This window comes from Scomber scombrus, chromosome 18, assembly GCF_963691925.1.
Source record: "Scomber scombrus chromosome 18, fScoSco1.1, whole genome shotgun sequence".
NCBI lineage: Eukaryota > Metazoa > Chordata > Actinopteri > Scombriformes > Scombridae > Scomber > Scomber scombrus.
In genome coordinates, this window is record NC_084987.1 from 2,231,352 (window position 1) to 2,243,851 (window position 12,500).

A 12,500-nucleotide genomic window follows, 5' to 3' on the forward strand; every position below is an offset into this window, starting at 1 on the left:
TCCTCTGTCTGCAGCTGGATCTGATCACAGATCTGCTGGGAACTCCTCCTCTGTCTGCGCTGTCGGCGGCCTGCGAAGGAGCCCGAGCTCACATCCTGAGAGGGCCGCACAAACCGGTACGTGACTCTGTGTGTGTGTGTGTGTGTGTGTGTGTGTGTGTGTGTGTGTGTGTGTGTGTGTGTGTGTGTGTGTGTGTGTGTGTGTGTGTGTGTGTGTGTGTGTGTGTGTGTGTGTGTGTGTGTGTGTGTGTGTGTGTGTGTGTGTGTGTGTGTGTGTGTGTGTGTGTGTAGTGACTCAACAACAATACACTGCTTTCTGTTCTAAACCCTCACTGACGTTACTTATAGATTGTTAATGTTTTATTTACGTCTTAAGTTGTTTTTAATTGTCTTAACCCTCCTGTTGTCCTCGAGTCAAGGAAGAAAGGAAGGCAGGAAGAAGGAGGGAGGGAGGAGGGAGGGAGGAAAAAGGAGAGGACAGAGGAAAGAATGAATGGAGGGAGGGAGGGAGGAAGGAGGGAAAGAAGGAGGGAAGGAAAGAAAGAGAGAAGGAGGAAGGAAGGGAGAGGGAGGAAGGAAGGAAGGAAGGAGGGAGGGAGGGAAAAAGGAGAGGACAGAGGAAAGAATGGAGGGAGGGAGGGAGGGAGGAAGGAGGGAAAGAAGGAAGGAAGGAACAGTCAAAACAGAGGGGGTCAATTTGACCCGGGAGGTAGACACAAAGGTTAAAAAAAGTGTAAAATAAAAATAGAATAGAAAAAAGAGAGTATGAAAAAAGAGAGAATGAATTTAAATAGAAAGCCAGATAATGAATAAAGTCGGTGTTAAATGAAGGTTTTGTGTTGTTGTTGTTTCAGCCGTCGCTGTCGGTTCTCTACATGCTGTCTGACGGAGCGACACACGAGGCCGTGCACCTGCTCTGCCGGATGCTCGTCTTCGATCCGGTGAGTCCAAACTAACCCTAACCCTTTCCTTTGGGAATTAACGGGAATAAACTGGAAATGTAGCCTTTAACAGGGAACTTAAATGTAGTCAGAAACAAAACATCTTGTAGACTAATCTTGAGTCATATCATGATATCAGTGTTAAAGACAAACATAAACATAAAGTTTCCTCCCGTTAATAAAACCTGCTGCCACATGAGAAGAGCATTTATGTCATGTCAGATGTTACTTGGTCTATTTGCCGCCACAAAGTGACATCATTCACTCGGCCGCACCTGCAAAGCATCGCGTGTCGCCATGGCAACGTACAGTCACCAGAGTCGGAGGATGTGAGACGCGCCGATGCTCGTTCGTCTCAATTCTCTGCAAACGAGGGACGTTAAACCGGGAGGATTAAACTTATATGTGATTTAGCCTACTACTGACTGGCATGTTACCATGGTAACGTTGGTAAATGAGTGCTGTTAATGAATTAAAGATACGGCTCTGATTTGACATGCTACAGGGGTTCAAACATGACTATTTTATGTTTGCTGATGGAATGAAAAAGTTACACCAGGATCGTTTTATGATGTTTTTCTTTTTTGATTGAGAAATAAACGTCTTAATATCACTGAAGTGAGATCAGCTTATTGGAAACAAAGGATGGAAAACACCCTTTATTATGTTTGCACTAATAAATGCTGCTTATATCGTGATATCATTTTAAATATATCGCCCCTAGTTTGCATGCATGTCTGCTTACAACAAAATGAAATGTTTATATTTATTTATGTTTGTATACAATTTGTATAAATTACCCAAAATTTCCAGTTAAATCCCGTAAATTCCCATGGAAAGTTTCCAACTCTAGAATTAGTTTATTTCAAACATTTTAAAATAACAAAACAAAACAAATAGGCTGTGGTTTATAACCATAGACTGTATATAAGAAATGGACGTAACATCCGTGACGTCACCCATTGGTTTGTGGACTGCTGCTCGGAGGCCAATAGTATCGGATCTGAGCAGCGCCATCTTGAAAATTTCAGGTGCATGCTGGGTAAAATAAAAACATGGATTCTACTTATATGGGCATCAGGAGGAGCATGAGGCGCCCTCCTGAACCTGTGAACCAATCAACCTGTCAATCACCACGTAGCCACGCCCTAATGCATACCCTGCTTTATCGTCACATATAAAATCAGGGAGGCCAAAATGTCCCAAATGAACATCATACTGCATTGAAGAAGGCTTTAAACTAGCGATTGAGACCATAAACACATTTTGAAAACGTTTACTGAGGTTAGAAATCAAGTGAGAAGTTGGTGAATTCTCCATTGACTTGTATAGAGACGGAAGTCCTTTTGACACCAAAACGGTCGCCCCCTGGTGGCCTTTTGATAGAATGCAGTTTAAAGTTACTTCCTGGTTGGCCTCATTTCAGAGGACCGGAACTCCCCACCTGGTTAATTCCCGTAAATTCTTCCCATGTAAAGTTTTAATATGTTTTAGATCACTCTCTGATCATTATCTGCTGTGTTTTTATTGTTCCAGGCGAAGCGTATCTCCGGCAGCGACGCTCTGTCCCACCCGTACCTGGACGAGGGCCGTCTGCGGTACCACACCTGCATGTGTCAGTGCTGCTACTCCGTTCCCAGCGGACGAGTTTACACCAGAGACTTCGAGCCGGTCGCAGAGCGGCCGTTCAGCCACAGCTACGAGAACAGTCTGCTGTCCGTCTGGCAGGGAAAAGGTACGAGAACACATCATGGGCCTCTTTAAAAACTAAAGTCTTTATTCTCCTTTAAATACAGTTTGATTTGGAAAGTGCTCGATGAATAGAGAGAGAGGACAGATAGATAGATAGATAGATAGATAGGGAGGAAAGAAGGAAGAAAGGAAAGATGGAAGGAAGGAAGGAGGGGAGAAAGGAAAGATGGAAGGAAGGAAGGAGGGAAGGAAAGATGGAAAGAAGAAAGGAAAGATGGAAGGAAGGAAGGAGGGAAGGAAAGATGGAAAGAAGAAAGGAAAGATGGAAGGAAGGAGGGAAGAAAGGAAAGATGGAAGGAAGACAGGAAAGATTGAAGGACGGAAGGATGTAAAGAAGGAAGGAAGAAAGGAAAGATGGAAGGAAGGAAGGAGGGAAAGATGGAAGAAAGGAAGGAAAGATGGAGGGAAGGAAGGAAAGATGGGAGGAAAGATGGAAGAAAGGAAAGATGGAAGGAGGGAAAGATGGAAGAAAGGAAGGAGGGGAGAAAGGAAAGATGGAAGGAATGAAGGAAAGATGGAGGGAAGGAAGGAAAGATGGGAGGAAAGATGGAAGGAAGGAGGGAAGGAAAGATGGAAAGAAGAAAGGAAAGATGGAAGGAAGGAAGGACGAAAGGAAAGATGGAAGGAAGGAGGGAAGAAAGGAAAGATGGAAGGAAGACAGGAAAGATTGATGGAAGGAAGGATGTAAAGAAGGAAGGAAGAAAGGAAAGATGGAAGGAAGGAAGGAGGGAAAGATGGAAGAAAGGAAGGAAAGATGGAGGGAAGGAAGGAAAGATGGGAGGAAAGATGGAAGGAAGGAGGGAAGAAAGGAAAGATGGAAGGAAGACAGGAAAGATTGAAGGAAGGAAGGATGTAAAGAAGGAAGGAAGGAAGGAAAGATGGAAAAAAGGAAGGAAGGACGAAAGGAAGGAAAGATGGAAGAAAGGAACAAAAAGAAGACAGGAAGGAAAGAAAGGGAGATGGATGGATCTCAATCTATTATTATAGTAAATACAGTTCAGCAGTCTAAATCCTGACAGTTTAACAACAGAACCAAATGTTTCTAACATCCCATCATTCATTCATTCATTCATTCATTCATTTCCTCATTATGTGATTTTCTTGCTTATTAATTTAGTGAATAAAACATTAAAAGTTTAAAACCTTTTTTCTTTTTCTTCTCCTCCGTCAGAGTTAATCCATCGCTTCATCACGGAGCACCAGCAGGGCAAACGAGTGCCGCTGTGCATCAACCCTCAGAGTGCTGCCTTCAAGACCTTCATCAGGTAAGAGAGGAAGAACCTCAGCTGATGATGAGGATGATGATGATGATGATGATGATGATGATGATGATGTCGCTCCTCTCAGCTTTAAGGAGCTTTAATGTTGAGTTTCAGCTCATTGTTTAGCTGCAGCTTTAATGTTCTGGCTCATCTTCATTCAACGTCAACAAACAGTCCAATATGATCTGATGAGGGAAGGATTATTAAAAAGAGGGGAAGGAAGGAAGGAAAAGAAAGACAGGAATGAAAGATGGAAGGATGGAAGAACAGAAGGAAGGAACAAAAAGAAGACAGGAAGGAAAGAAAGAGAGGAAGGAAGGAAAAATGGAAGAAAGGAAGGAATGTACGAATGAAAATAGACAGAGATGAGAGAGGAGAGAGAGACAGAGGAGAGGAGGAGGAGGGAGGGAGGAGAGAGAGGAGAGAAGAGGGAGAGACAGAGAGGAGGAGAGGAGGGGAGAGAGAAGAGCGGAGGAAGGAGACGAAAGAGAGAGACGAGGAGAGGAAGAGAGAGGGAGGAGAGAGAGAGAGAGGGAGAGAGGGAGGGAGAGAGGAAGAGAAGGGAAGCAAGAGAGACAGGAAGGAAAGTGGGCCGGACGGGCCGGTTCTGGGCCTCGGGCCTCATGTTTGACCTCCTGCTCTGAAAGACCCAGAACAGAATCTTGAGGAACCCTACGAGTTATCAATGAACACTAATGATGATGATTAACCTCTGACCCCTCTCTCTCCTTCCCTCTCCCTCCCTCCCCCCTCTCTCTCTCTCTCTCCCTCTCTCCCCCCCCCTCTCTCTCTCTCTCTCTCTCTCCCTCTCTCCCCCCCCCTCTCTCTCTCTCTCTCTCCCTCTCTCCCCCCTCTCTCTCTCTCTCCCTCTCCCCCCCCCCTCTCTGTCTCTCTCTCTCTCCCCCCCCCCTCTCTCCCTCTCTCCCTCTCTCCCTCTCTCTCTCTGTCTCTCTTTCTCTCTCTCTCTCACTCCCTCCCTCCCCCCTCTCTCTCTCTCTTTCTCTCTCCCCTCTCTCTCCCCCCCCCCTCTCTCTCCCTCCCCCCCCCCTCTCTCTCTCCCTCTCTCCCCCCTCTCTCTCCCTCTCTCCCTCTCCCCCCCCCCCTCTCTCCCTCTCTCCCTCTCTCCCTCTCTCTCTCTCTTTCTCTCTCCCCTCTCTCTCCCCCCCTCTCTCTCTTCCTCTCTCTCTCCCCCCCCCCCCCCCTCTCTCTCTCTCAGGTCCACTGCTTGGCATTCCTCCAAGGTTTCCAGGAAGGAGGAGAGATGAACGCTCCTCCTCTCCGCATCGAGGAGCCGCAGCAGTTATTTTGAGAGAAGAAGAAGAAGAAGATTTTTTTTCAACATCGAGAAGAAAAAAAAAAACACCGAAGAGATTAGCTCCTTTTTTTTTTTTCTTCTTCTTCCTTTTTTTAAAGTTTTTATTTTTCCTCTCCTTTCTACAAGTGAAATCTGATGCGTTTCCCCCCCTTTAAAAAATATCCCAAACTATACACGGAAGCGTTTTCGGCGCTGATATATAAAAAGAAAGAGAAAGAAATGCTGCTGAAGTGCTCGAGGAGGAAACTTTAGGAAGAGAAACTGAACTCGGTACTAGATTTGGATTTTTCCATCTACGTTAGAGACATTTTAAAGGAATAATGGTTTTAATTGTTTGGTAGAATTGTTGCTTAGGTTTATTTTATTTTATTTTTAAGTCATTCCAGCCCTGTGCAATATGGTTTTCATTTTAAACACACATAAAAAAAAGAGAAAAGCGGTATAAACACACAGCGGTTTTTCTCTCAAACGTCATTTTACCACCAAAACACCGCCAAGGTTTGTCCTCGTTTTTTTTTTTTTTTTTTTTTTTTTAAATGCATTTGAACACATCGCTCACTGTGTTTCCCGCCGCTCGGCTCGTGTTTTTCCTGCACGCCGACGCCGCGACAATAATGCAATTTAATCAGATGTAGCAGGTTTTCAACGTTTCACGATGTTCTACGATGTTTTTTTGGTTTTTTTGTTTTTTTTCTTCTTCTTCTGTTTCTGGCTTCTTGGCGAACGAGCCGTCGGATTACCTGGATCAGTGTTGTTTTTTTTGACAACTTTAAACCTCCTTTACAGTGAAAAAAAAAATCGCATTCAGCAGGAAAGGGAATGCTGGGAAATAAGAGAGATGGATGGGTAACCCTAGATTTGTGGAATATTCCTACCCGAAACCGTACGAGCCAATCAGAGGCGCCAGAGTAAGGTGGAAGTTCACAAATCTAGGGTTACCCGTCTGGAAACACGCCCGTAATTTAATGAGTAAACAAAAGCCGCCTTCGTCATTCATACAAACATGTTTTATTTTGAAATTGTCAGCGTTTTAGACGTCAAAATAAAACGTTTTTATGAATGATGATTAAATTATGGGAGCTCGCAAATCTAGGGTTACCATCCAGACGCCCGCTTTGCATCGTTTATATCACTATTGTTAATTAAAAAAAAATATTTTAACATTGGACAGGAAGCGTCAGTGTTTTAGATTTCAAAATAAAACGTCTTAAGGGCATGTACCCAGATGGTAACCCTAGATTTGTGGTAGTATGGAGTCGGTTGGAAGTTCACAAATATAGGGTTACCATCTAGTTACTGCTCCATATAAATTAATCACCAAATGAAAACCACCTTCATCATTCATAATCTGTTTTATTTTGAAATCGAACAGGAAGTGTAGGTGTATTAGACGTCAAAATAAAACGTTTTTATGAGTGATGACGGCAGCTTCGTTTACTGATTAAATTATAGGAGTTCACAAATCTAGGGTTACCATGTAGACGCGCCTGTCATTTTAATCACTAAACAAAGCCGCTTTCGTCATGAATTTAAAAAAATTAACAAAACGCTTTATTTTGAAATTAGACAGGAAGCGTCAGTGTTGTGCAGATAAGGAAAAAAAAGATGCCGAAACTCAAACATTTGGCAGCTTTTTCTTCACGTTTTTCGCCCCTAAATGTTTTGATTTTTTTCCTGCTGACCTCCTTGGCCTCGACTTTTTTTAAATTTTTTGTCCCACTAGCGGAGAGAAAGAGAAAGAGAGAGGAAGAGGAAGAGACGGTGTTTTGTTTGGTTTTTTCCTCTTTTTTTTTTTTTTTTTAAAACTTCTTAATTTATTGAGTGTTTGTTGAAGAGAGAGTGTGTGTGTGTGTGTGTGTGTGTGTGTGTGTGTGTGTGTGTGTCTCCGCCTCAATGATTCACGTTGAAAGCGAGCCCTCTGCTCTGTCCGTGGCGGTCTTGGTTACCTCAAACCCTGGAGGAGGAAGAGGAAGAAGAGGAAGAGGAGGAGGAGGGTGGAAAAAAAACAATTAAAACCCGAACAGACAGCCGAGGACTCCGGTGGTGCACGCGGGACTTATGTGTGCTCATCCACAGACTGAAACCCTCCCGTAACGTACTGCAACTTTTAACGTCATTCCTCCAGATCCATTGACTTTTTGTCGTTACCTCGTGCTCGCTCCTCGTCTCTCACCCCGCCCCCCCCCCCCCCCTTCCCTCCCCCGCAGCTCATAAATCAGTGTGACGGGTTCGAGAGGAGAGCAGGAAGTTGTCGGTGAAATGCTGCTGTTTTATTTTTGTTGGATTGTTTTTATTTCTTTTCTTTTTTTTTCTCTTTTTTTAATTAGTTTTGGTTCCTGTTGAGTTTTAGGCTCAGGTGTCCCATTTGTAGACGATGAACTGTATAAACACACATACATACATTTATATAAATATACATAACAATAAGGACGCACCAGTATTGATCATCGTCGGAGCGTCGGCGACTAACTGGTGGATAAAGTTGCTGAGCTGTCAGAACATTTTAATACTAGTATAGAAGGAGGATCATTTAAGGAACCACACTGATGGATTTGCACGTTTTAACCTTTTTAATTACAAACTTTTAGAGTTTAATCGTCCTGGAATCAAACTAGCAGAGACTTTAAAACCTCCTGCAGATTTAATAATATTGATAATAAACTTTTTAACCTTCGTGTCGTCCTCCCGGGTCAAATTGACCTCGTCTGTTTTGACTGTTCCTTCTTTCCTCCCTTCCTTCCTTCCGTCTGTCCTTCTTCTCTCCCTCCTTCTCCCTTTCTTTCCTTCCTCTCTCTTTCCTCCCTTCCTTCTGTCCTTCCTTCCTCCTTCCCTCCTTCTTTCCTTCCTTCTTTCCTCCATCCCTCCTTCTCTTTCTTCCTCCCCTCCTTCCTCCTTTCCTTCCTTCCTACTCCCTCCCTTCCTTCCCTCCTTCCTTCCTTCCTTCCTCCCTTCCTTCCCATCTTCCTACCTTCCTCCTTTCCTTCCTTCCTCCTCCCTCCCTCCCTCCCTTCCTTCCCTCCTTCCTTCCTCCCTCCTCCTTCCCTCCCTCCCTTCCTTCCTTCCTTCCTTCCTCCCTCCCTTCTTTCTTCCTCCCTTCCTTCCTTGACTCGAGGACAACAGGAGGGTTAAAGTTTTTTCCAATGATTTGCTGCCTCACACGGGGCACCAGTTTGTTGTTGTCATGGTTACAGCTTTTGGCCATCAACAGGTTTTAATGAAATCATGCAAAGAGGAAGGAGTCAAAGTGCAAACTGTCGGATATTGATCAAAAAATGCAACAATTCAGTCGTAGATCTTATCCAAGCAGTGAGCTGGACTTCATTTTTACTTACTTTGGCATGAAAAAAATGGAAAATCGAAAGGAGGAATTTGCTTATTTGTCTTAAATGAAAGAAAAACTAATGCAAACATAAGAGAAACGTCTGCAGCAGGTTTTACAGTCTCTGCAAACTCGTCTCCTTTCTGGGGTTTTTTCTTTATTAATCGAATAATTTTTGCCGATTATAATGTCAGAAAACCGTTAAAAGTCTGTTACAATTGTTTCGTAGCCTGTTGAGGATGAGGACGAAATGAACCCGGATCCGTATTTAACGTTGAGCATAAATGGGCCTTTAGAATCAGGGGTGTTAGCTAGCGTGGGGAAATACCTAAAACATGCAGGGCAGCAGCTCTCCAGGAGAAGGGTTGGTGACCACTGATCGATACCCAGCACGAATCAGGAGTCGATGTGTAGTTAAAGCTGCAGTCGGTAACTTTGAGGAAAGAGAGGACTTATCGTCACATTTGAAGAAGTACAACTTTCAGATCCCTCCCCCTCCCTCTCCGCTGCACTCCTGCTCTGCCTCCTAAGTCCCGCCCCCAGAGGAGGCTGACATGCGCACGACCGTGTCTGCTGTTGTTGTCAACGGAGGTATCGGTAGTTTTGTCCTCGCTGATGGTTGTTGCTGCGCCATTACTTTCTCTACGCTCCTGAAGCCGCTTTCCCGAGCTGAGGAGGAAGGGGGAGGGGCTGTGTGCATGAGCAGTGATTGACAGCTGTCAGACACTCCATCAGACACCATCCTGGCTCTGATTGGTTCTTGTTGTCCGGTCGTGGTGGATTCTGGCAATTTGCAGTAGGAGCAACAGATGGGGCTAAATGAGCCTGTTTTTTTTTTTTTTTTACAGATGACTAGTTTCATGTAATGCTGTCTTTACATAGTGACAGTCTTAGCAATATGACAAAAAGTTACTTTTATAAGACTTACCAACTGCAGCTTTAATGCAGTGAAACGTGAATCTATCAGTGTGGTCCTTTTCTTTTTAACTGAGTTTGTTTAGGAGACCCAACAACACCACCAACCACCATCCTCGTTTTGTTTTTAGCCCTTTTCGACTGCAGGAACTTTTCCAGGAACCTTTTTTTTGAGGATCTCAGGAACTTTTAACAGTACGAGTCGACCGACGCCGGCCACGGAAACATTCAAACCACCCTGAAAAAAAAAGTTTCTAAAAAGTGTAATTACAAATTCAACAACAACCGCTGTTACTTTTTTCTTTTGGGTTTTTTTTTGGCGGGAGCTCAAACACACTGAACGGGGACTCGTAGTTCCTGGTTGAGTTCCTGTGTTGCTTCTCACTTCTTGGAGTTTGAAGGTTGTTGTGTTTGTTTGTTTTTTGGACATCACCTGAACCTCCAGCAGGCCTTGGCCTCCCAGCCGCCGGGTTCGGTCCCTCCCTTTTTTATTATCCCTCCTCAAAAACCTTTTTTTTTTTTTTTTTTTTCCTGATTCTTTAACCCACGGAAACCTCAGCTCCTCTTCTACAGGAACACACACAGCGAGTCTCCGAAGGCGGCGCAGGGAAAAAGGCTGCGGAGAACCTGACTTGTATATCTGCATGTGTATATTTATTATCCCATGGAGAGCATTTGAGTTTGAATGCTGTGCAATGGTTGAGTTCGTCAGCAATGACACAAACGTACATTTTTTGTGTAATTTTTATTTAATTCATCTTTTTAGGAAGTGATTTTTATTAGTTGATTTTTTTTTGTTTTTGTTTGTTGTGATCTGATTAGACTTTTTACGAAGCTCGGCGGCGGCGGGAATTAAACCTTTTTTTTTTCTTTTCTTTTTTAAAATTAGGGCTGCAGCTTAACGATGAATCTTTTTGGTCAATATAACGCCAGGATGTTGTTGTTCTCGTCCAGATAACAGTCCAAAGATATTCAGTTTAACATCTTATGAAACAAAAAAATATAACCACGTTTTTGCCTTTTTTTTTCTGCTTAAAAAAAAAAGAAATCAAAACGTATAAAAAATCCATTTTCTGCCTATTTTTCGACTAATTAATAAATCGACTAACCGCTGCAGCTCTAATTTAGATAAATTGTTCCCTTAAAGTGCAAAAAGCTCAGTTTATATTTTAGGTTTTATAGAAGTTTTAACGAGTTTGTGTCCTCAAATTAACTTTAATCATCTTGTATATTCACATTAAACCCCCAAAAACCTTTATTTACACTTTGGATTTGACAACTTTACATAATTTTTTTTTCTCTACTTCTTCTCAGGATTAAAAAGCATCATCGTCCTTTTTGAAATCATTAATTTGAAAGTGTATAAAATATAAAACGAGGACTTTTAAACTAAATAATATTTTTAAAAGCTGATTAATATTTAATCAAATCCCCGAGTCCAAGTTTCTCCTTTTAAAAAAAGAAAGAAAAGAAAAATAGACATCACATATTTTCCAACCCCTCAAGTTAAAATCTTAAAATAGTTAAAACTCAGTTATTCAGTTCCTCTTTTCCTTTCCTCCCTCCCTCCTTCATTATTTCTTCCCTCCCTCCTACCTTCTTTCCCTCTGTCCTTCTTTTCCTTCCTTCCTCTTTTCCTTTCTCCCTCCTCCCTCCTTCCTTCTTTCCTTCTTTCCTCTTTTCCTTTCTCCCTCCCTCCCTCCTTCCTTCTTTCCTTCTTTCCTCTGTCCTTCTTTCCTCCCTTCCTCTTTTCCTTTCTCCCTCCCTCTCCCTCCTTCCTTCCTTCCTTCTTCCTCCCTCCCTTCCTTCCTTCTTCCTCCCTACTTTCTTCCTTCTTCCTCCCTCCTTTCTTTCCTCCATCCTTCTTTCCCTCCCTCCTTTCTTTCCTCCATCCTTCTTTCCTCCCTCCTTTCCTTCCTTCTTCCTTCCTTCTTCCTCCCTCCCTCTTCCTTCCTTCCTTCCTCCCTCCCTCCTTTCCTTCCTTCCTTCCTCCCTTCCTTCCTTCCTTCGAGGACAATAGGAGGGTTAAGGTAAATTTCTCCATCGTGTTGCATTCAAGTAACCCGACTGAGCTCGTATTTTGTACAACCAACAATTCCAAAACCAATAAAACATTTTAATTTGAGGCACAAATCTTAGTTTTTACTTATAGGAACAGTTTAAATCCCCCCCCCCCCCCCCCCCGCCCGCCTGCTCTGGACTTGTTCTTTTTTCTTCTTTGTTTCTGTTGATGTGTTTTTAGTAAAGGTCCTTCCAGGTTTAGGAGCAGTGTTTAACTCTCTGGCCTGTGATTGGTCCTCTCCTCCAACCAGAAGAGCTGACGACTGCGTTTAGATTCGTCTGTGCCGTTTTTTCTTTTTCTTTTGTTGTTGTTTATTTTTTGCCAATAGACCGTTTGAAGTGGAAGAGTCTGTGTGGAGCAGACGGAGGCAGACGGCTGGTCATCTTCTAGAGATTAGACTCGTTTTCTTATATGAAAAGAGAAACTTGATGTGTTTATTATTATAAATATGAAACTAATGTTTTAAACTGATGTTTTTTGTCTTTGTTTTAGCAAAAAAAAAGAAAAGTTTTGTTTGTTTTTGTTTCTTTTTTTTCTCCTTTTTTTTTTTGACTTGTGTTCCCGACAAATACTTGAATTTCTTAAAAAAAAAAATGTTTAGAGTTAAAAGTAGTGAATGATAAATAAATAAATGGACACTGGATAATACTCACCATCACTCAGTTCTTTATTTCTTTCCTGTTTTTACCATAGACTGTATATATAATGGACGTAACATCCGTGACGTCACCCATTGGTTTGTGGACTGCTGCTCGGAGGCCAATAGTTTCGGATTCTGAGCAGCGCCATCTTGAAAATTTCTGGTGCATGCTGGGAAAAATAAAAACATTGATTCTACTTATATGGGCATCAGGAGGAGCAAGAGGCACCCTCCTGAACCTGTGAACCAATCAACCTGTCAATCAGGACGTAGCCACGCCCTAATGCATACCTGC

At 42.8% G+C, this 12,500-nt stretch overlaps 1 protein-coding gene across 1 annotated transcript in view; it reads left to right on the top strand.

The window, feature by feature from the left end:
- nlk1 (nemo-like kinase, type 1) overlaps positions 1 to 5,510 on the top strand; it is a 7,544-nt gene extending 2,034 nt beyond the window's left edge. Inside the window, exons 5-9 of the mRNA XM_062438419.1 lie at positions 15 to 116; positions 854 to 940; positions 2,477 to 2,675; positions 3,864 to 3,957; positions 5,171 to 5,510. Coding sequence (XP_062294403.1) covers positions 15 to 116; positions 854 to 940; positions 2,477 to 2,675; positions 3,864 to 3,957; positions 5,171 to 5,219 — 531 coding nt within the window. The 3' untranslated portion in view covers positions 5,220 to 5,510. The remainder of the gene's footprint in view (positions 1 to 14; positions 117 to 853; positions 941 to 2,476; positions 2,676 to 3,863; positions 3,958 to 5,170) is intronic.
- The last annotated feature ends 6,990 nt before the right edge of the window (positions 5,511 to 12,500 follow it).